This window comes from Heptranchias perlo, chromosome 8 (genome assembly GCF_035084215.1).
Source record: "Heptranchias perlo isolate sHepPer1 chromosome 8, sHepPer1.hap1, whole genome shotgun sequence".
Taxonomy (NCBI): domain Eukaryota; kingdom Metazoa; phylum Chordata; class Chondrichthyes; order Hexanchiformes; family Hexanchidae; genus Heptranchias; species Heptranchias perlo.
In genome coordinates this window covers 1,699,099-1,723,657 of record NC_090332.1, presented here as the reverse complement: position 1 = coordinate 1,723,657, position 24,559 = coordinate 1,699,099, and the positions used below count along the sequence as shown (strand labels likewise).

General features: G+C 52.9%; 1 protein-coding gene across 1 annotated transcript; it reads right to left on the bottom strand.

Annotated features, from left to right (window-relative positions):
• Nucleotides 1-3,674: 3,674 nt before the first annotated feature.
• On the bottom strand, nt 3,675-23,715 carry LOC137324109 (zinc finger protein 395-like). The gene is made up of 9 exons (XM_067988250.1): nt 23,640-23,715; nt 16,964-17,221; nt 15,515-15,762; nt 14,665-14,771; nt 14,031-14,239; nt 11,241-11,341; nt 6,996-7,254; nt 5,995-6,113; nt 3,675-4,365 (listed from the first exon to the last, which is right to left on the bottom strand). Exons 2-9 carry the CDS (start codon nt 17,213-17,215, stop codon nt 4,254-4,256), a joined length of 1,407 nt encoding a protein of 468 aa, XP_067844351.1. The 5' UTR covers nt 17,216-17,221; nt 23,640-23,715; the 3' UTR covers nt 3,675-4,253.
• Nucleotides 23,716-24,559: the final 844 nt, after the last annotated feature.

Here is a 24,559-nt window from a genome sequence, read left to right as displayed (position 1 = left end):
CTTGAACCGCTGCAGTCCGTGTGGTGAAGGTTCTCCCACAGTGCTGTTAGGAAGGGAGTTCCAGGATTTTGACCCAGCGACGATGAAGGAACGGCGATATATTTCCAAGTCGGGATGGTGTGTGACTTGGAGGGGAACGTGCAGGTGGTGTTGTTCCCATGTGCCTGCTGCTCTTGTCCTTCTAGGTGGTAGAGGTCGCGGGTTTGGGAGGTGCTGTCGAAGAAGCCTTGGCGAGTTGCTGCAGTGCATCCTGTGGATGGTACACACTGCAGCCACAGTGCGCCGGTGGTGAAGGGAGTGAATGTTTAGGGTGGTGGATGGGGTACCAATCAAGCGGGCTGCTTTGTCCTGGATGGTGCCGAGTTTTTTGGGTATTGCAGCTGCTCCCTTCCACCAATGGAGGGACCTCCGTTGCTATATTCTAAAAAAAAAGTGGTTTAAATATGAATCTTACGGAGTAACTTGAGCTAAGAATATAGAGGAAGTGGTCTCGGCCACACACTGAATTGTCAAGACACTGAGATATGGAATGGGTGGAACTCAAATGAGTCACTCGTACCCATTTCCCCTGTAATTCCCAGTACCCGAGGATGGAGCGAGAGGTCACGGAGCAGATTCACGGATATGTCAAAGGAGCAGCTGCATCGGCAATTCATCAGATGAATACAGACTGTAATCCAAAGAACCGTAGTTCAAATCCCACCACAGAAGTTTCAGGATTTGAATTCAGTTTAAAAAACAACCTGGAAATAAAGAACTGGTCTCAGTAAAAGTGACCATGAAACTATTGGACATTGTTTCACTGATGTCCTTTTAGGGATGGAAACCTGCCGTCCTTACCCGGTCTGGGCCTACACGTGACTCCAGTCCCCACACCAAAGTGCTTGACTCTTAACTGCCCTCTGAAATGGCCGACCAAGACACTGAGCCGTATCAACGCAATACCAGGGATTCAGGAAGGCGATGGCTCACCGCCACCTTCTCAGGGCAACTCGGGACAGGCAATAAATGCCGGCCTTACCAGCGACGCCCACATCCCGAGAATGAATATAAACCCCCTTCCCCCCTCCTCCAAACCAGGTACCACCGACCCGCTGACAGGTTTGGTCTGTCGCTCTCGGATTTCTCATCGATGTAAATTTTTAACATTGTCACATTTTTATCTTTCACTTTCTTTTATTTAAAATTGTGAAGTTTTATGAAATATACAGAATGAAACTGTCAGGCATCCTGTGACGACCAGACTCCGACTCTGAACCGGCCTCGTCTCACCAGACTAATGGCGGGGAGGGGGCACAGCAGGCCCGTGCGGAGAGCCCACCAACCCAACACTGGCACTGGTCTGACAGAAAACCATTTGAGACGCTGACGGTGTGGGATTGGCACCGTGGTGTGCAGAAAGCGTCGAGCTGCTTCCCCTGGGTGAGGGTCGAGGATCTAAGTGTGTAAATCCACTCGAATATCTACATTTAATTCAACCATTTCTATCTGGATATTAGAGGGACGATTGTGACCTGAACCTCTTTTTAGGTCTTGTTTCAGATGAGCGGGTTTTTAAAGGCACTTTAGCTGCTTTCACCAACCACAAGGGCGGCCGTTAGCAGATCAGCAATGGTTAAAGTCACCCACACGTCACAAATTCTCACCCTCCATATTTATTATTATATAAATATAAAACAATTTCGATTCATATTCTGCTGCTAATTTAGAGATTTTCATCAAATTCAGAATGGTCATTGATTATATTTTCATTTCATTTATACATTATTTAAGCTTTAACTTTTATTACAAACTACGTGGGCCTGACACACACCTCAAATTGTGACCACTTCAGTCAGAGGTGAGGCGTCTCCGCTCACTGCTCCTTTTAACTGTTCTGTTTAAAACCATTGGTTGGCGTTGGCTCAAAGCAGACGCTGTGTCTAGACTCCCCTTCCTGGGACATCATGAAGTTCTGTCCTGAGCCAGAGGACTGTGGGCATTAGATACAGAGACAGGACAATCCATGAGAGGGAATGCGCTCCCTGGTCTTTTTACTACTGGTGGGCTTCTATCAGCACAGGTCTTCCTCTCCCTGATCAGTGGAGTGTCTTACGCCCACGCAGTGTAATTCCACATTAATTGTTAGGAGAATCCTACAGGTCCCAAGATCACAGTCTGCTTTTGGAGCTAAGAAATGCAGAGTCTGTCTGTCTGAGGTCCATGAGGGTTACGGAGTGGATGGAAATGTTGCAGTAACTCTGTACCACCACCAGAGGGCGCGGCACAACCACATTACAGCACGTGGCAGAGAGGTGGTCAAATCCTCCGGCCTCCGGCCAGTCTCACCCACTGACCCCTCACCCCCTCGCCAGCTAAACAAACTCCTACTGGTGAAGATGTGACCAAACGTCACTGAAACAGGGTCAGCGGCCATAAGGCAACTAACTGGGGGCTGCTGGATGGTTTGGGATGGGGCGAGGGGTGGTGTTTGGGGAGTGGGGGGGTAGGGATGGGTTTGGGGGTGGGGGAGGTGGTTGGGAAGTGGGTGCGGGGGAGTGGGTTGGGTGGTTGGGGAGTGGGGGTGGGGAGGTTTAGGGAATGGGGGCGATGGGCGGGGGTTTGGGGAATGGGGGGGTTTGAGGGACGGGGTGGGGTGGGTTTTGGGGGTGGGGGAGTTGGGGAGGTTTAGGGAGTGGGGGCGATGGGCGGGGGCGGGGTGGGTTGGGTTTGGGGGAGTTTGAGGGGCGGGGTGGAGGGGTTCTGCTGGATAGCTTGGGTTGGGGGCAGGCAATGCCAGGTGGGCATGGCCATAGCTGGAGAGACCAGAGGCAGGAAGACCCTGGAAGTGTGTTTGTGCAGCTTCCCACTCAGCACCTGCTCATTCACACTGTGGGAAAAGCATTGGCTTGTGCCTCATGTACACAGAACATTTTAAAAATACCCCGTGCTTTGCCACTGAGTGAAACAGCGGAGGCGGCCAGAGACGGATCTCCCAAACACTGCTTTAAAATCGAGAAGCCGGGACAAAAGGGCAGAGGTCAACTCCTACATTCAAACAAGGAGAAGGTGAGAAATTAGTGAGAAGATGCCAAGCCTGAAGATGGTGGGAGGAGAGAGAGAGAGAGAGAGGGAGAGAGAGCGAGAGAGGGAGGGAGGGGGAGAGAGAGGGAGAGAGAGAGAGGGAGGGAGGGGGAGAGGGAGAGAGAGGGAGAGGGAGAGAGAGAGGGAGAGGGAGAGAGAGGGAGAGAGAGAGAGAGGGAGAGGGAGGGAGGGGGAGAGGGAGAGAGAGAGGGAGGGAGGGAGAGGGAGAGAGGGAGAGGGAGAGTCGGGACAATTTGGCAGACTGTCTTTTCACCAGCTGGCGGAGTGGAGCGATGTCACCATCTGTGACACTGTTCCCAGATTCTGGCCGAATCAAGCACATTATTTATTGTGTATTTTAGGCACCTTTTTCAGCAGCTGTAAATAATTTAAACTTCATTGTCTGCTGATAACTGACTCCCCTCCAGCCCAATCCCCCCCCCGTCCCCCTTCAGTCAAATTCCACTCCAGACGGAAACAGCCCACTCCCCCCACTTAGAATCGGAGCTAAAAGAAATAACAATGGAAGGTGTCAAAATCTCACTTTGAGTCCTGCTTGTTCCCTCCTTTCAGCTCTGTTCTCTCCCCACACACCCCCCCACCCTCCCCAAAAAATACATTTAATAAAAAAACAGCTGGCAGCAGAGGGCCAACTTCCAAATGTAGATCGGAACCAAAATGATGTGAAATCCATGGAGCCGCCTTGGCTGAGAGACTCGAGGTGGAGGGAAAGCCAGCGGCCAGGCCCAGCGCGGTCTCTGGCGGTGTCCTGCGGCCGCTGCAGGTCTCCGTTCCCCCTCCAGCGATGGCTGGTCGGGTTTATACTGTAGCCCGGAGCCCGAGGTCTCTGGGACGACACAAGCAGCTGTCGACAGACACTGAGGAGGGAGAGGCTCCATCCAATCCCCCACTTCAAGCCCACTGCGTGTAACCGGCCCAGGAAAATCAGAGTTCCTTCCCTTTGTTCATTTCAGCAACAGACAGACTCCGGAAAGACACGGAACGCTGCGATTCTGGGTCCGAATTACAGTCCGTGCTCCCGGAACAAACGATCCCAGCAGAGGGTCCAATCCACTCAATCCCAAAGGAAGCTCCAATCCTGGAAAGTTCCTCTTCCCACATTGTTGAATATAAATGTAAGGAAGTTGAGGCCTGGGAATCTCCCCCGTTCACCCCAACAGGTTTCTCCATCAGTCATGAAAGCGTTGACAGGCTTTCTTCCATTTACAGGCCGTGCACCACTGGCTTCTGTTCTCCACACCGTACACTTTACGACATTTCTTAGCTTCACCCCGGACCTTCCTGTCAATCAGGAGAAACAAGAGTGTTACTTTTACAGTCATTGAAAAGGACAAGGGGGCGGTGGGTCAAATCTCCCAGTTACAGACCCCGGGGTCAAATCTCCCAGTTCCAGTACAGCTACAACACTGGCATCTACCCGACAATGTGGAAAATTGCCCAGGTATGTCCTGAAACACAAAAAGCAGGACAAATCCAATCCGGCCAATTACCGCCCCATCAGTCCACTCTCAATCATCAGCAAAGTGATGGAAGGTGTCATCGACAGTGCTATCAAGCGGCACTTACTCACCAATAACCTGCTCACCAATGCTCAGTTTGGGTTCCGCCAGGACCACTCGGCTCCAGACCTCATTACAGCCTTGGTCCAAACATGGACAAAAGAGCTGAATTCCAGAGGTGAGGTGAGAGTGACTGCCCTTGACATCAAGGCAGCATTTGACCGAGTGTGGCACCAAGGAGCCCTAGTAAAATTGAAGTCCATGGGAATCAGGGGGAAAACTCTCCAGTGGCTTGAGTCATACCTGGCACAAAGGAAGATGGTAGTGGTTGTTGGAGGCCAAGCATCTCAGCCCCAGGGCATTGCTGCAGGAGTTCCTCAGGGCAGTGTCCTAGGCCCAACCATCTTCAGCTGCTTCATCAATGACCTTCCCTCCATCATAAGGTCAGAAATGGGGATGTTCGCTGATGATTGCACAGTGTTCAGTTCCATTCGCAACCCCTCAGATAATGAAGCAGTCCGAGCCCGCATGCAGCAAGACCTGGACAACATCCAGGCTTGGGCTGATAAGTGGCAAGTGACATTTGCACCAGACAAGTGCCAGGCAATGACCATCTCCAACAAGAGAGAGTCTAACCACCTCCCTTGACATTCAACAGCATTACCATCGCCGAATCCCCCACAATCAACATCCTGGGGGTCACCATTGACCAGAAACTTAACTGGACCAGCCATATAAATATTGTGGCTACAAGAGCAGGTCAGAGGCTGGGTATTCTGCGGCGAGTGACTCACCTCCTGACTCCCCAAAGCCTTTCCACCATCCACAAGGCACAAGTCAGGAGTGTGATGGAATACTCTCCACTTGCTTGGATGAGTGCAGCTCCAACAACACTCAAGAAGCTCGACACCATCCAGGACAAAGCAGCCCGCTTGATTGACACCCCATCCACCACCCTAAACATTCACTCCCTTCACCACCGGCGCACTGTGGCTGCAGTGTGTACCATCCACAGGATGCACTGCAGCAACACGCCAAGGCTTCTTCGACAGCACCTCCCAAACCCGCGACCTCTACCACCTAGAAGGACAAGAGCAGCAGGCACATGGGAACAACACCACCTGCACGTTCCCCTCCAAGTCACACACCATCCCGACTTGGAAATATATCGCCGTTCCTTCATTGTCGCTGGGTCAAAATCCTGGAACTCCCTTCCTAACAGCACTGTGGGAGAACCTTCACCACACGGACTGCAGCGGTTCAAGAAGGCGGCTCACCACCACCTTCTCAAGGGCAATTAGGGATGGGCAATAAATGCCGGCCTCGCCAGCGACGCCCACATCCCGTGAACGAATTTAAAAAACCCCGGGGTCAAATCTCCCAGTCCACAGACCCCGACCCCTTCACTTACCTGCCTCCGTTGAGTATCTGCGGCGTTGAAGCAAATACAATGTGTGGTTTAAACAAGCTCACTTGTGGCTGGAGGGGACAATCTCCAAACGTGAAGGCACAGCTGTAATCTGGAGAGACCTGGAATAGAAGGAGACGTGGTCAGCGCTCAGACCCGGGGACAGGAGACGTGGTCAGTGTTCTCAGACCTGGGGACAGGAGACGTGGTCAGTGTTCTCAGACCTGGGGACAGGAGACATGGTCAGCGCTCAGACCCGGGGACAGGAGACATGGTCAGCGCTCAGACCCGGGGACAGGAGACGTGGTCAGCGCTCAGACCCGGGAACAGGAGACGTGGTCAGTGTTCTCAGACCTGGGGACAGGAGACATGGTCAGTGTTCTCAGACCTGGGGACAGGAGACATGGTCAGCGCTCAGACCCGGGGACAGGAGACGTGGTCAGTGTTCTCAGACCCGGGGACAGGAGACGTGGTCAGCGCTCAGACCCGGGGACAGGAGACGTGGTCAGTGTTCTCAGACCTGGGGACAGGAGACATGGTCAGTGTTCTCAGACCCGGGGACAGGAGACGTGGTCAGCGCTCAGACCTGGGGACAGGAGACGTGGTCAGCGCTCAGACCTGGGGACAGGAGACGTGGTCAGTGTTCTCAGACCCGGGGACAGGAGACATGGTCAGCGCTCAGACCCGGGGACAGGAGACATGGTCAGTGCTCAGACCCGGGGACAGGAGACGTGGTCAGCGCTCAGACCCGGGGACAGGAGACGTGGTCAGTGTTCTCAGACCCGGGGACAGGAGACATGGTCAGCGCTCAGACCCGGGGACAGGAGACATGGTCAGTGCTCAGACCCGGGGACAGGAGACGTGGTCAGTGTTCTCAGTTATTGGCCAGTATTATGGTGAACAACACTCAGAAACATGGCTTTCTGTTGTTTCACAACATTTATTCCGTCTCCTGTGTCTGGTGTGGTGAGTCTGGAACTCATTGAAGCCTCTCCTTGACCCACCTGGTAGGTGTGATCCACACAGACCTGCCACAGGCAGGTGGGGACGGACTGAGTGAGAGTGTCCGAGAGGTGGATATCGGGCGTCCACTCCTGTGGGCCGAGGGACTGCGGACTGGCTGCGACTGGCTGCTGATGGAGGACCGCTGGTGGAGACACAGAGTGACGGCTGCCGAGCATCTCCGGGGCCTGGTCTCCGCTCACTTGGATCTCGGTGTAATAGAAATCTTCCTCTCCGTCACTGTGATCACAGTCGATGCGTCTGCAGGAATTCAAAACAGCAAGAAAAACACTTTGAATACAGGACCAGTGGTTAATGATTTCATGGGAAACTCCACTGCAGGAGAGAAACATTCCCAATCCCCACCAGTCAGTTCAGTCTGTGAGCCACACTCACTGCTTCATAAAGCTCCATTCGAGGAGGTTTCACAGATCCCAGGTCTGGGATGGTCTCCTCCCCTCACGGTGCTGGGAGCAGGGACACTGGACACTGGTCACTGGACACTGGACACTGGACATCTCTCACTACATCAGCCCAGTGGCCAATCTTCACATGCAAGCTCAGTCAGTGAGCAATGACAAGCTATTCAACCACATGGTGCTTCGGTGGCAAGCTAGACCCTGCACTCATTCAATGGTGTTGAATCATACAGCACAGAAAGAGGCCATTCAGCCCATTGTGCCTTCACTGGCTCTTTGAAAGAGCTATCCAATTAGTCCCATTCCCCTGCTCTTTCCCCACAGCCCTGCAAATTTATCTAATTACCATTGAATCTGCTTCCACCGCCCTTTCAGGCAGCGCATTCCAGATCAGAACAACTCATTGCAAAAAAAATCTCTCCCCATTTCCCCCCACCCCCCCGGTTCTTTTGCCAATTATCTTAAATCTGTGTCCTCTGGTTACTGACCCTTCTGCCACTGGAAACAGTTTCTCCTTAATTACTCTATCAAAACCATTAATGATTTTGAACACCTCTATTAAATCTCCCCTTAACCTTCTCTGCTCCAAAGAGAACAATCCCAGCTTCTCCAGTCTCTCCACATCAACTGAAGTCCCTCATCCCTGGGACCATGTCCACACACTTCCTGCAGAACCAGCAGCAAGGACACCAGCTGAGCTCCCTGCTCCATAGCCCTGGGGCAGTGATGGTAAAATCCCACTGCTTTCCCCACATGTATTAGCAATAATATTGTGGGGGAGGAATTCCTGGAGTGTGTACGTGATGGTTTTCCAGATCAATACGTTGAGGAACCAACTAGACAACAGGCGATCCTAGACTGGGTATTGTGCAATGAGAAAGGATTAATCAACAATCTTGTTGTGCGGGGTCCCTTAGGGAAGAGCGACCATAACATGATAGAATTCCTCATTAAGATGGAGAGTGAAGTAGTTGAATCCGAAACTAGGGTCCTGAATCTAAATAAAGGCAATTACGAAAGTATGAGGTGCGAGTTGGCTATGATAGATTGGGGAACTTTACTAAAAGGGATGACGGTGGATAGGCAATGGCTAATATTTAAAGAACGTGTGCAGGAATTACAACAATTATTCATTCCTGTCTGGCGCAAAAATAAAACAGGAAAGGTGGCTCAACCGTGGCTTACAAAAGAAATTAGGGATAGTATTAGATCCAAAGAGGAGACATATAAAATTGCCAGAAAAAGCAGCAAGCCTGAGGATTGGGAACAGTTCAGAATTCAGCAAAGGAGGACAAAGAGATTGATTAAGAGGGGAAAAATAGAGCATGAGAGTAAACTAGCAGGGAACATAAAAACTGACTGTAAAAGCTTCTATAAATATGTCAAGAGAAAAAGATTAGTGAAGACAAATGTAGGTCCCTTACAGTCAGAAATGGGGGAAATTATAATGGGGAACAAAGAAATGGCAGAACAATTAAACAAATACTTTGGTTCTGTCTTCACAAAGGAGGACGCAAATAACCTCCCAGAAATGTTAGGGAACCAAGGGTCCAGTGAGAGGGAGGAACTGAAGGAAACCAGTATTAGTAAAAAAATAGTAGTAGGGAAATTAATGGGGCTAAAGGCTGACAAATCCCCAGGGCCTGATAATCCACATCCCAGAGTACTAAAGGAAGTGGCCCTGGAAATAGTGGATGCATTGGTGATCATCTTCCAAAATTCTATAGACTCTGGAACAGTTCCTACAGATTGGAGGGTGGCAAATGTAACCCCACTATTTAAAAAAGGAGAGAGAGAAAAAACAGGGAATTACAGACCAGTTAGCCTAACATCAGTAGTGGGGAAAATGCTAGAGTCTATTATAAAAGATGTGATAACAGAACACTTGGAGGGCATTAATGGGATTGGACAAAGTCAGCATGGGTTTATGAAAGGGAAATCATGGTTAACAAATCTACTGGAGTTTTTTGAGGAGGTAACTAGTAGAGTAGATCGAGGAGAACCAGTGGATGTGGTGTATTTGGATTTTCAGAAGGCTTTTGATAAGGTCCCACACAAGAGGTTAGTGTGCAAAATTAAAGCACATGGGATTGGGGGGAATATACTGGCATGGATTGAGAATTGGTTGACAGACAGGAAACAGAGAGTAGGAATAAACGGGTCTTTTTCCGGGTGGCAGGCAGTGACTAATGGGGTACCGCAGGGATCAGTGCTTGGGCCCCAGCTATTCACAATATATATCAACGATTTGGATGAGGGAACTAAATGTAACATTTCCAAGTTTGCAGACGACACAAAGCTGGGGTTGAATGTGAGCTGTGAGGAGGATGCAAAGAGGCTCCAATGTGAATTAGACAAGTTGGGTGAGTGGGCAAGAACATGGCAGATGCAGTATAACGTGGATAAATGTGAGGTTATCCACTTTGGTTGTAAAAACAGAAAGGCAGATTATTATCTGAATGGTGATAGATTGGGAAAAGGGGAGGTGCAACGAGACCTGGGTGTCCTTGTACACCAGTCGCTGAAAGCGAGCATTCAGGTGCAGCAAGCAGTTCGGAAGGCGAATGGTATGTTGGCCTTCATTGCAAGAGGATTTGAGTACAGGAACAGGGATGTCTTACTGCAGTTGTACGGGACCTTGGTGAGACCACATCTGGAGTATTGTGTGCAGTTTTGGTCTCCTTATCTGAGGAAGGATGTCCTTGCCATGGAGGGAGTGCAACGAAGGTTTACCAGACTGATTCCTGGGATGGCAGGACTGACGTATGAGGAGAGATTGGGTCGACTAGGCCTATATTCACTCGAGTTTAGAAGAATGAGAGGTGATCTCATCGAAACATATAAAATTCTAACAGGACTAGACAGACTAGATGCAGGGAGGATGTTCCCGATGGCTGGGGAGTCCAGAACCAGGGGTCACAGTCTCAGGATATGGGGTATGCCATTTAGAACCGAGATGAGGAGAAATTTCTTCACTCAGAGGGTGGTGACCTGTGGAATTCTCCACCACAGAAGGCAGTGGAGGCCAAGTCATTAGATGTATTCAAGAAGGAGATAGATATATTTCTCAATGCTAAAGGGATCAAGGGATATGGGGAAAAATCGGGAACAGGGTACTGAGTTAGACGATCAGCCATGATCATTTTGAATGGCGGAGCAGGCCCGAAGGGCCGAATGGCCGACTCTTGCTCCTATTTTCTATGATTCTATGTGCCGCCTGAGATTAACCAATTCACCACTGACCACAAATTCAACCTTTAAACTGCATGGTCCCAAAACCATACCGGGCCCTGCATTACCCAACGGCACCACTGGAGGGAGCCCAACGCCCATCCGTCCAAAGGATTTCCCTCTGAAGGTTTTATTCGGGTGTCGCTGCAGCCGGTGAATCACAAATATCATCTTCGACAGTGTGGAGGGGGCTTTACTCACACAACCGCCCTCCCACCCTCCCTCAGGGCCCCTCCCGCCCTCCCTCAGGGCCCCTCCCGCCCTCCCTCAGGGCCCCTCCCGCCCTCCCTCAGGACCCCTCCCGCCCTCCCTCAGGGCCCCTCCCGCCCTCCCTCAGGGCCCCTCCCGCCCTCCCTCAGGGCCCCTCCCACCCTCCCTCAGGGCCCCTCCCACCCTCCCTCAGGGCCCCTCCCGCCCTCCCTCAGGGCCCCTCCCGCCCTCCCTCAGGGCCCCTCTCTCCCTCCCTCAGGGCCCCTCCCGCCCTCCCTCAGGGCCCCTCCCGCCCTCCCTCAGGGCCCCTCCCGCCCTCCCTCAGGGCCCCTCTCTCCCTCCCTCAGGGCCCCCCTCCTCAAGCCCCCTCTCCCTCCCCCCACCTACCCGAGGTGCACGGTTCTGATGTGTCTCCGGATCCCGACAGTGGAGCAGAGGAGTTTTTCGCAGTGGGGCCACATACAGCGATACAGGAGCTTCACAGAGTTCTGGGGAGAGAGGACGGGGACAGACTTTAAAAACTCACCACAACACAGACATGCTCAGCCGAGTCTGCTCTTCGTCACAGAGTGAGGGGGGTGTCCAATAGTGACTGCTACTGAAACTGAGTGACCCCTCCATCCCCCCCCCAACACTGTGTGCCTCTGGTCCCCCCTCTGGCCCCCCAATGTTGTGCCCCTCTGCCCCCCATGATGCTATTCCCCTCTGGCCTCCCCCTGATGCGGTGCCCCTGTGCCCCCCCCCCACCACGACAGCAGACAGAGGGATCCGCGGTACAGCAACCGAAGAGGAAAGAGTCAAACTGGACTCCTCCGGAGGGTCGCTGCCCTCAGCTGGACATGTATGCTCAAGCTGTCAGGAAATGCGTCAATGCCAGATTCATCAGCCGCACTCAGAAGACAGTCCAGAATGTCACCCGAGCACAACGCAACACCATCAACGCTCTCAAGACCAACCGCAACATCGTCATCAAACCAGCGGACAAAGGAGGAGCCATAGTCATACAGAACAGAACAGACTATTGCAAAGAAGCATACCGACAACTGGACAACCAGGAACACTACAGACGGTTACCCGCAGACCCGACCAAAGAACACACCCACCAGCTCAACAAACTGATCAAGACCTTCGATCCAGACCTTCAAAGCATCCTACGCAATCTCATCCCACGTAATCCCCGCGTGGGAGACTTCTACTGCCTCCCAAAGATACACAAAGCCAACACACCCAGACGTCCCATCGTATCAGGCAACGGAACCCTGTGTGAGAACCTCTCTGGATACATCGAGGGCATCCTGAAACCCATCGTACAGGGAACCCCCAGCTTCTGTCGCGACACTACAGACTTCCTACAAAAACTCAGTACCCACGGACCAGTTGAACCAGGAACACTTCTCACCACGATGGACGTCTCGGCACTCTACACCAGTGTCCCCCACGATGACGGCATCGCTGCGACAGCATCAATACTCAACACCAACAACAGCCAATCTCCATACGCCATCCTACAACTCATCCGCTTCATCCTGGATCACAATGTCTTCACCTTCGATAACCAGTTCTTTACCCAAACACACGGAACGGCCATGGGGACCAAATTCGCACCCCAATACGCCAACATTTTCATGCACAAGTTCGAGCAGGACTTCTTCACTGCACAGGACCTCCAACCAACACTATACACCAGATACATCGACGACATTTTCTTTCTATGGACCCACGGCGAAGAATCACTGAAGAGACTACACGATAACATCAACAAGTTCCATCCCACCATCAAACTCACCATGGACTACTCCTCAGAATCGGTTTCTTTCTTGGACACACGAATCTCCATCAAAGACGGGCACCTCAGCACCTCACTCTACCGCAAGCCCACGGACAACCTCACGATGCTCCACTTTTCCAGCTTCCACCCTAACCACGTCAAAGAGGCCATCCCCTATGGACAGGCCCTGCGAATACACAGGGTCTGCTCAGACGAGGAGGAACGCGATGGACACCTACAGACGCTGAAAGACGCCCTCGTAAGAACGGGATATGACGCTCAACTCATCGATCGACAGTTCCGACGGGCCACAGCGGAAAATCGCGTAGACCTCCTCAGAAGACAAACACAGGACACAACCAACAGAGTACCCTTTGTCGTCCAGTACTTCCCCGGAGCGGAGAAACTACGCCATGTTCTCCGCAGCCTTCAACATGTCATCAATGATGACGAACACCTCGCTATGGCCATCCCCACGCCTCCACTACTCGCCTTTAAACAGCCACCCAACCTCAAACAGACCATCGTTCGCAGCAAATTACCCAGCTTTCAAGAGAACAGCGTCCACGACACCACACAACCCTGCCACGGTAACCTCTGCAAGACATGCCTGATCATCGACACAGATACCACCATCACACGAGAGGACACCACCCACCAGGTGCATGGTTCATACTCCTGTGACTCGGCCAACGTTGTCTACCTCATACGCTGCAGGAAAGGATGCCCCAGAGCATGGTACATTGGCGAGACCATGCAGACGCTGCGACAACGGATGAACGGACACCGCGCAACAATCGCCAGACAGGAGGGTTCCCTCCCAGTCGGGGAACACTTCAGCAGTCAAGGACATTCAGCCACCGACCTTCGGGTAAGCGTACTCCAAGGCGGCCTTCGAGACACACGACAACGCAAAATTGTCGAGCAGAAATTGATAGCCAAGTTCCGCACCCATGAGGACGGCCTCAACCGGGATCTTGGGTTCATGTCACACTACACGTTACCCCACCAGCGAATAAAAGTTATCTGTTTTTAATACAACGGGTCATTCTCTCTCTCTCTCTCTGTCTTTGTGTTCTGACCGTTTGTGTATTCAGTATTCTTGGATGTAATGTTCCCCTGTCTGAACACCATTCACTCCTTTGATTGCTGTGACTATCTCTCTGCCGAGGTGTGATAAAGGGCAGTTGGAAAGATTATCTGCAATCACCAGGCATTGTTCTCTGACTATATATGCGGTGCCTTTATGGAACCCTTCACTCACCTGACGAAGGAGCAAAGCTCCGAAAGCTTATGATTTCAAATAAATCTGTTGGACTATAACCTGGTGTTGTACGACTCCTTACATTTGTCCACCCCAGTCCATCACTGACATCTCCACATCATGCCTTCTCTTTCTGTTGACTCACCTTTCTCTTGCGAGGTGCAGGCTCCTCAAACAGCAGTGGATGTGACTCATGCAGTTCGATCCCATCGTCTCCCTGCGCCGTGCCAACGGGCTGTGGAAGTGGGGGTGGTGATGGGGATGAGGAATTGCTGCTCCAGGACGAGCTCCAGTTGCTGCTGGTCCCACTCCCACTGTTCCCAGAATCTCCCAACACTGCACGGTCCCTGGACACTGGAATCAGGGAAAAACCACAGGAAGATTCACTCCCAGCCCGTCTAACCCATCGTCCTCTGTGAGTCCTCGATGGACACTGTCCAAAGGTGTATAATGTGTGTGTGAGAGAGCACGTAGGTGTGTGCAGAATGTCTGAGTGTACAATGTGTGTGTGTGTGTGTGTGTGTGTGAGAGCACATAGGTGTGTGCAGAATGTCTGAGTGTGTATAATGTGTGTGAGCATGCAGGTGTGTGCACAGATATTCGAGTGTGTATCAGATTCACGTGTGTAAAGACGTGTGAGAGACGTGCGAGAGGACAGACACAGACAAACAACCCATTCGAACTGGACTGAGAGCCCAACTCACACAATCCTGCCCCCAGAGGGTGGGGAGACCCCTCACTCCATGAAGCTCTTGCTCACCAGTGATCGATGGTCTTACCTGTCATAGGTCTGGTGTGTGAGGGGCTGTTAACCAGGGGACTGCATGACAGGCTGGTGAGCACCATCGCGGCCATGATCTCGTCCATATCGACCAACTCCGCGCTCCTGGAGGGAATAAAATGAAGGAATTATTAACCGGGATTGAAACCCATCTATGGCAGGAGTCACAGAGCACGGACTGGATCATTCAGCACAGGCAGAGTGCCAGGCCGCGCGTCTACTTTACAGCCTCGCCTTATAACCGTCTCTTCCTCGACTTGTGGGCTGGATTCTCCCCGTAATCCCGCCAGGAGAACAAAGGGAAACACTGTCTCACGGCATCTCACCCCCTCCCCGCCTCCTGAACCCCCACTGACCTCTCCCCTCCTGCCCCCTGAACCCCCATTGACCTCTCCCTCCCCGCCTCCTGAACCCCCATTGACCTCTCCCCTCCTGCCCCCTGAACCCCCATTGACCTCTCCCTCCCCGCCTCCTGAACCGCAATCGACCGCTTGCTTCCTGACCACTGAACCGCCAGTGACCCCTCCCCTCCTGCCCTCTGAACCCCCATTTACCTCTCCCCTCCAGCCCCCTGAACCCCCATTGACCTCTCCCCTCCAGCCCCCTGAACCCCCAATGACCTCTCCCCTCCTGCCCCTTTTAACACCATTCCCGCCTCGTCTCCTGCATCTCCTGCCATGCATTTACCTCTCGGGCTGGGATCCTCCGGCACGGTCCCACCCACAATCGGCTGGAATCGCGGCAAAGAATGAAGGAAAATTAGGGCAGCGAGGACTCAATTCCCCCCCTCCCCCTCCCCACCCCACCCCCTCCCCCCATCTCCCCCCACCCCCTCTCCCCACCCCCACCTTTGAGGCACATCGATGCTCTGGGAGGTGGGGTTCCCCTTGGGCTCTGTAGATCTGGTTGTTCTCGTGTGCTCCCTCTCCAGCTCCTGGAGTCTGGGCGATTTCCGGCTCTCCGTCAGGCGAACGTCCTCGATTTTCCGGAGTGTGATCAGGTCGTGCTCCTCCACCTGGATCCGGACCTCATTGTCCACGTGGTTGTGCTGCTCGACCCGACCGGCAAACTCACGGCCATTGTGGGTCAGGAAAACCTGGGGGGAAAAGGGCAAGTCAGAGACATCATCGTCCGGGGGGACAGCACGAGGCGAGGGGGGGAGGGGGAGGGGGGGGAGGGGGTGAGAGGTGGGGGGGAGGGGGTGGGGGGTGGGGAGGGGGGAGGGGGGGAGAGAGGTGGGGGGAGGGGTGGGGGGGTGGGGGAAGGGGAGGGGGGGAGAGAGGTGGGGGGGAGGGGGTGGGGGGGAGAGGTGGGGGTGGGGTGGGGGGGAGGGGGAGGGAGGGGTGGGGGAGTGGTGGGGGGGGTGGGGGTTGAGGTGGGGGAGGGGCAAGGGGGGAGGGGGGGGCCCAATCCTGCCCTTTCCTGTTTGGTGTTTGTTTAAATTTATTTTGGGAATGTGGGCGTCACATTGATAAGTGAGTGACTGGCTGGGTCACTTCAGAGGGGAGTTAAGAGTCAGAGACATGCATTTTCCAGCTGGGGTAACTGGACAATGATAAAGAGCAGGATCCCCGAGCCCTGATCCCTGATTGATCCCCGAGCCCTGATCCCTGATTGATCCCCGAGCCCTGATCCCTGATTGATCCCCGAGCCCTGATCCCTGAGCCCCTGAGCCCTGAGCCCAATTGTTGCCCCTTTACCCCTGACTCAGCTCCGGCCGGGGGTTGAAATCTGGACCCAACTGATGCAAAGCTCAAACCGGCTCCGTGTGTTTCACTACGGGGCTATGGGGGATCGTCTCCCCATCAAGCACTGTGAGTTGTGGGGGGGGGGGTCGCGGGGGCCACAGCGGGAGTGGGGGGAGGATGTGGGGAGTGGGTGTTGCGGGGGCCGTGGGGGGAGGATGTGAGGAGTGGGTGTTGCGGGGGCCGTGGGGGGAGCTATGGGGAGTGGCTGGGCCTTTGGGAGGGGGGGCTGCGAGGAGTGGGGGCCACGTCTACATCATCCGCTGAGTTACTGTGTCCAAACGACGGCTGCCGACGGCTGGCCCACAGCTGATCTGGAACAATCTGTGCTGCCCATTTCCCACTTCTCCCGCACAACAGGAGAAAGGGCAGGCAGTTCGAGAATTGACTCCCAGGCCTGTGCCCACAGTGCCGTGCAACGGGCCGCTAGCAGGTGTGGAAGGGGAGCTGTGGTTTTTCTCTGCCTCCCTTAGTCACCCACTGCCCTGGGCTCCTGTCCCCCAAACAGGCCCCCGGCTCCCTGCGAATAGTACAATAGGTAACTGGACCTACCCTCTGGCCCGGGTACAGTTTAAAACGGTTCAGGGTCTGGAACCCCGGTCCGATGATGCTATCTTCACTGTACTCCTTGAACTGGCCGTCCTCGAACGACACTGTGTAGGAGGATTTGCCTCTCCCGGAATCTAGCCGGAACGCTTGGATCAGTCCAGGGATCAGCGTCCCATCACCGGCGGGGCTGGGCGTGTGAACGAGGGCACCCAGCAGCGATCGTTTTCCCAGACGTCTAGACAACACGCTTGCCATCCTCACCTGTAAAGACGATGATGAGGACAGGGGTTCAATATTATGTAGAAACCAGCAGGTGACAGGTGACGATGGACTGTGGGGGGGGATTGTAACTGCACCCTCTCATTAAGCCTGGGAACCCCTACCCCACTGGCACCCGGGCACCCTACCCCACTGGCACCCGGGCACCCTACCCCACTGGCACCCGGGCACCCTACCCCACTGGCACCCCGGGCACCCTACCCCACTGGCACCCCGGGCACCCTACCCCACTGGCACCCGGGCACCCTACCCCACTGGCACCTGGGCACCCTACCCCACTGGCACCTGGGCACCCTACCCCACTGGCACCCGGGCACCCTACCCCACTGGCACCCGGGCACCCTACCCCACTGGCACACGGGCACCCTACCCCACTGGCACCCGGGCACCCTACCCCACTGGCACCCAGGCACCCTACCCCACTGGCACCTCGGGCACCCTACCCCACTGGCACCCGGGCACCCTACCCCAGTGTCGGATTATCAGCGAGCTCATGGGTCCATACTACAGTCAACATTACACAAGGTCCAATCCAATTAAACCTGGGTCAGTTGCTCAAACTGCTCAGAGTGTGGCCCAGCCCGACACTGGAATTCAGGTCCTGGGGGAACAAGACGATCAGTTCCTGTGTTACAGTCTCAGCTGCGGTTAATTATACGGGTCCAGTAGTGCAGTGGTTCTGTTACTGGATTAATAATCCAGAGATCATGAGTTCAAATCCCACCCTGGACAGTTTGAGAATTTGAGTTTAGTTTAAAATATCTGGAAATAAAAAATCTGGTCTCAGTAAAAGTGACCGTGAAGCTATCGGATTGTCGTAAAAACCCAACGGGTTCATTAATGCCCTTTAGGGAAGGAAACCTGCCGTCCTTACCCAGTCTGGGCCTATTTGTAACTCAACTGGCCTCTGCTAGAAAGCCCTCAGTTGTATCAAACCACTAGCAACAGTTTGAGGAGAAGGCCCATCAACACCTGCTCAGGATGGGCAATAAATGCCAGCATTGCCAGTGATGCCCACATCTGGAGAATGAATTCAATAATTGAATTAATCACCCTCCCTGTGGGCAGAGACGTGTTGAGCAGAGAGGCTGCCACTCCTGACCTGTTGGGACTTGACTCAACAAGTCCTGCAGTTGGAGACAATGATTCCAATCCAGCCTCTCCAGACCCCACCCTCACTTTTATTGACCATTCCACAGTGACGGTAACAGAACGAGTTCCCTGAATTCCAGGAGTGAGTTGCTGCTCCCTCCAGGGCCGCTGTTGGCCCTCACCCCTTGTCCATTAAAGGGGGATCAATCCAGCCCATGGTCCAATCGACCATGGAAGGCCACACACTCCCTGCAACTGGGGTGAAATACACGGAAGTGTGGAGGAGAGATCTCATTTTGTCAGCAATGTAGAAAGTCCTTGTACCTCCTCAGAGCCCCCCTGCCCCCCCCCCCCCCACCCCCGCCCCGCGGGCCCCCCCCCCACCCCCCCCCCCACCCCCCCCCCCACCCCCGCCCCACGCCCCCCCACCCCCGCCCCGGTCTTTGTGAATCATTCATTGCTGCGGCCTACGTCTGACCATTGGCCTACTCCCAATGTCACTGAGCCAGCTGCTCCACCAGGGTGGGATTAACATGGGAAAAGGAGGAGGCCGTTCAGCCCCTGTTCTGCCATTCAATGAGATCATGGCTGATCTGTATCCTAACTCCATCCCCCGCCCTGGCTCCATATCCCTCAACACCCTCGGCTAGCAAAAATATACCAATCTCAGATTTAAATGATTATTTGAGCGAGCATCTACTGTGGGAGAGGGTCCCACACTTCTACCACCCTTTGTGTGAAGAAGTGTTTCCTAACTTCTCTCCTGAATGGCCTGGCTCTGATTTTAAGGTTATGTCCCCTTGTCCTAGATTCCCCCACCGGCAGAAAAAGTTTCTCTCTAACTACCCGATCAATTCCTTTCAAAATCCTAAAAACCTCAATCAAATCACCCCTTAACCTTCTATATTCCAGGGAGTACAAGCCTAGTTTATGTAATCTCTCATTATAATCTAACCCTTGGTGCCCTGGTAACATTCTGGTGAATCTGTGCTGCACCCCTTCCAAGGCCAATAATCCTTCCTCAGGTGCAGTGCCCAGAACTGTACACAGTATTCCAGATGTGGTCTAAGCAGAGCCTTGTATAGCTGTAGCAAAACTTCTTCCCCTTTATATTCTATCCCTCTAGATATAAAGGCTAACATTCCATTGGTCTTTTTGATTATTTTTTGTACCTGATCACTACAGTTCAGTGATCTGTGTACACGGACCCTAAATCTCTTTGGAACTCCACTGTGCCGAGCCTGTCACCATTTAAAAAATAATCGGATCAATCCTTTTTTGGTCCAAAATGGATGACCTCACACCTACCTGCATTGAAATCCATCTGCCACAGTATTGCCCTCTCATTTAATCTATCAGTGTCTCTTTGTAATTTTACGCTCCTGTCTACACTACTTACCATGCCACCAATCTGTTGCCTCCATTTCTTGTGTAACGCACTGGGAGTCTGATCATCACCTTTCCCCAACCCCCTTGACAAAACCAAGGGAGAGTGAGGTGGTCAAACCAGGAACGTCCCATCCCCATCCCTAACCCCCATCCCACACATCATCTCTCCCACACAGCCCACTTGTTCATTTGCTTTTTATTTCGGGAACTTTGCTCAGGATCCAGCTGCTGTGAGTTTCGTCAGGCAGCTGCAGCAGTGCAAGAGGTACAGATGTGATCATAAAACACAAAAGGAAATCTCGTGCTGTTGGTGGGTGAAGATCCCATGGGCACATCCCAGTCACCAACTCAACAACTGTCCCCACTTCACTCTTCCCAAATTCCTCCACTCCTCTCAGTCAATACACCGAGTGAAAAGAAGAGACCTGCATTTATATAGCGCCTTTCACGGCCTCAAGACATCCCAAAGCGCTTTACAGCCAATTGAAGTGCAGTCGCTGTTGTAATGTAAGAAACACGGCAGCCAATTTGCGCACAGCAAGATCCCACAAACAGCAATGAAATAAATGACCAGATAATCTGTTTTTAGGGATGTTGGTTGAGGGATAAATATTGGCCCCAGGACACCGGGGAGAACTCCCCTGCTCTTCTTCAAAATAGTGGCCATGGGATCTTTTACATCCACCTGAAAGGCCTTGGTTTAATGTCTCATCCAAAGGACAGCATCTCCTGACAGTGCAGCACTCCCTCAGAACCACACTGCAGTGTCAGCCTGGATTATTGGCTCATATCCCTGGAGTGGCACCTGAACCCATGACCTTCTTGACTCAGAGGTGAGAGAGCTGCCCACTGAGTCAGGGCTGACAGTGTGTAATGTGGTCCTGAGTCACAGCTCCCCGAGGCTAGGGAGCGGAAAGCAGGAATACTGCTCCCTGCGGGAACGGCGGGTGAGGACAGCAGTAGGTTTGTTTTTTTTTCATTCTCAGGATGTGGGCGTCACGGGCAAGGCTGGCATTTATTGCCTGCCCCTAGTTGCCCGGAGAAGATGGTGATATAACCAAGTGGCTTCAGAGGGCCGTTAAGAGTCAACCACGTTGGTGTGGGGACTGGAGTCACATATAGGCCCAGACCGGGTAAGGACGGCAGGTTTCCTTCCCTAAAGGGACATTAATGAATCAGTTGGGTTTTTACGACAATCCGACAGCTTCAGGTCAGTTTTACTGAGGCCAGATTTTTATTTTCATATTTTGTAAACTGACTTTAAATTCACAAACTGCCCTGGTGGGATTTGAACTCACGTTATCTGGACTATTAATCCAGTAACATAACCATTACCGTACCCAATCCTATCCAACTACGATTCCTCACACAGTCGAACATCACTGTCTGTATCAACAGCTTCCATTTATATAGCGCCTTTAACGTAGTAAAACATCCCAAGGTGCCTCACAGGAACGATTATCAGACATAATTTGGCACCGAGCCACTTAAAAAGATATTAGGACAGGTGCTTGGTCAGAGGTAGGTTTTAAGGAACATTTTAAAAAAGGAGAGAGAGGCGGAGAGGTTTAGGGAGGGAATTCCAGAGCTCAGGGCCGAGGCGGCTGAAGGCACGGCCCCCAATGGTGGAGCGAAGGAAGTGGGGGATGGGCAAGAGGCTAGAATTGGAGGAACGCAGAGATCGTTGGAGGAGGTTTCAGAGATCGGGAGGGGCGAGGCCACGGAGGGAATTGAACATGAGGATTTTAAAGTCGAGGCATTCCCGGACCGGGAGCCAATGTCGGTCAGCGGGCACAGGGGTGAGGGGTGAACGGGACTTGGTGTGAGTTAGGATACAGACAGCAGAGTTTTGGATGAGCTCAAGTTTATGGAGGGTGTCACAATGGAGGCCGGCCAGGAGGGCATTGGAATATTATTATTATTAATAATAATAATAATGCAGTGGGAGTGACTCCAAATCCGTAAATTATGTAAGAACAAAGGAAGACCCGGAGCCCGAAAAGGCCATTCGAGCTTGGTCTCTCCACAGACCCCGTACAACCTGCCCCACTACGGACTCTACACACTCTCCAAACACCTGAAGAAAGTTTCTGACAAGTTTTCCCTTCACAAAAATTCAGACAGGGCACCCGAACATTAACTCTGCAGACAACTGAGGCCCCAGGCTCAGCCCCCAGACCCCAGTCCCCAGACCCAGGCCCCAGTCCCAGTCCCCAGACACCAGGCCCCAGTCCCAGCCTCCAGTACCCTGCCCCCAGACCCCAATCCCCAGACCACAGTCCCCAGGCCCCAGACCCTAGACCCAAGCCCAGCCACCAGATATCAGGCCCCAAACCCCAGTCCCCAGACACCAGGCCCCAGTTCCAGTCTCCAGTCCCTTGGCCCCAGACTCCAGTCCCCAGACCCCAGTCCCTAGAACCAGGCCCGAGACCCAGTCCTAATCGCAGTCCCCAGACCCAGCTCCCAGTCCCCAGACATCAGTCCCCAGATCCCAGTGTCCAGGAAGTATCTGCCCATCAGTGTCTTATCTATAACCTTCAGTCCCATTCATAAACACAGATTCAGCCAACTTTTTCAAAATGTTCATGTACACAGTGTTATCAGAGGGAGTGCGATCATCTCCTGTTGTTCAAAAGCTTTTTTTTTGTGCATGAAAAAAAAGTCAAATTATCCAGTAGTTCAAATTAAGTAATTTATATCCACAATTGTTCTTTATAGCACTCAGAAAATTTGAATGAAATGCATAATTCAAATTAAACAACTATGAATTAAGAGTACAACTGTATTCTACAAATTCACTCCGTGTGTGTGTGTGTGTGTGTGTGTGTGAGAGTCTCTGTGTGTGTGTGAGTCTCTGTGTGTGTGTGAGTCTCTGTGTGTGAGTCTGTATATGTGTTTAAGTGTGAGAGTGTGTGTGAATAAATTTCTTATAATCTTTATTTGCTCTGCAAGTTGTTATGATCTGGAATGCGCTGCCTGAAGGAGGTAACTTTCAAAAGGGAATTAGATAAATACTTAAAATGGAAAAAATTGCAGGGCTATGGGGGAAAGAGCAGGGGAGTGGGACAGACACGATGGGCTGAATGGCCTCCTGTGTTGTACCGACCATGATCCTATGATCCTATGGATCTCGTGGTCTAGGTTATGTTCCTTGAAATGCAATGGCTGAAGATGCCCATTAAAGAGCCCAGCAATATCCCAGGGATGTCCCACCTCTCCTCTATTGATTTTATTGGGATTGCTCAGGGGTTGCCAGGTGAGGAGGGGGTGAGGGGGTGTGGAGGGGGGGGGAGAGGGGGTGGAGGGGGTGAGGGGGTGGTGAGGGGGGGTGGAGGGGGTGAGGAGGAGGGGGTGAGGGGGTGTGAAGGGGGTGAGGAGGTGTGGAGGGGCTGTGGAGGGGGTGAGGGGCTGTGATGGGGGGGGCTGTGGAGGGGGTGAGGGGGTGAGGGGCTGTGGAGGGGGTGAGGAGGGGCTGTGGTGGGGGTGAGGGGCTGTGATGGGGGGGGCTGTGGAGGGGGTGAGGGGGTGTGGAGGGGGTGAGGGGGTGTGGAGGGGGTGAGGGGGTGTGGAGGGGCTGTGGAGGGGGTGAGGGGCTGTGGAGGGGGTGAGGGGGTGTGGAGGGGGTGAGGGGGTGTGGAGGGGGTGAGGGGGTGTGGAGGGGGTGAGGAGCCCACCCCGGGGTAGGCAGGGGTCGGCTGTGTAGCCGGGCTGAGCGGCCGTGGGGGGCTCACACTGCAATGAGCGGCTCCGCTGGGATTGAGAGCGTGGCCCCGAGGATTGCGGGCGATATTAACCGAGTGCCGCAATTTATTCAACAAGTTAACCCTGAATGGAGAGAGTTAGATCGGGCAAACTCCGCCATACACACAACCAACAGGCTCATTAATGATCAGTTTTAGATATTAAAATTAATGCATACCTTTTTTGAGAGTTTGCAGAGAGCTGCATTGAGCTGGAAGTGTTTGGATCCTCTCCTCTCTCTCTCCTCTCTCCCTCCTCTCTCTCCCTCCCCTCTCCTCCTCCTCTCTCTCCCTCCCTCCTCCTCTCTCTCCCTCCCCTCTCCTCCTCCTCTCTCTCCCTCCCTCCTCCTCTCTCCCTCCTCTTTGCGATGTGGAAATCCGCGCTCCGCACAGACCTTTAACTGTACCCAGATGTGGTGAGAGCGACGGAAATCCCGGAACGGATCTCTGAAACCATCCGGATCTATTCCTCTCCCTCTTCCCCCTTCACCCGAAACATCGCTTTATAAATTAGCATCAGTTGAAAACAAAAAACACAAAAGCATCTTGTTTTGGTTGCGAGAGAAGTTTTGGCAAAAAAGTAACAAAGTTTCTTTCGAAATGAACATATGAACAGTAAACGGGGAGTAAGAGGAGGGGTGGGGGCGATTAGGGACCATAAAGGAGGTCGACCTATGGAGGCGGGGGGCATGGCCGAGGTACTAAATGAGGACTTTGCATCTGTCTTTACCCAGGAAGAAGATGCTGCCAGAGTCTCAGTAAAAGGGGAGGTAGTTGAGATACTGGATGGGGTGAAAATTGATAAAGAGGTACTGGAAAGGCGAGCTGTACTTAAAGTAGATAAGTCCCCGGTCCGGATGGGATGCATCCTAGGTAGCTGAGGGAAGTAAGGGTGGAAATTGTGGAGGTTCTGGCTGTAATCTTCCAAATATCCTTAGATACGGAGGTGGTGCCAGAGGACTGGAGAATTGCAAATGTTACACCCTTGTTCAAAAAAGGGTGTAAGGACAAACCCAGCAACAAAGGCCAGTCAATTTAATCTCAGTGGTGGGGAAACTTTTAAAAACAATAATCCGGGACAGAATGAACAGTCACTTGG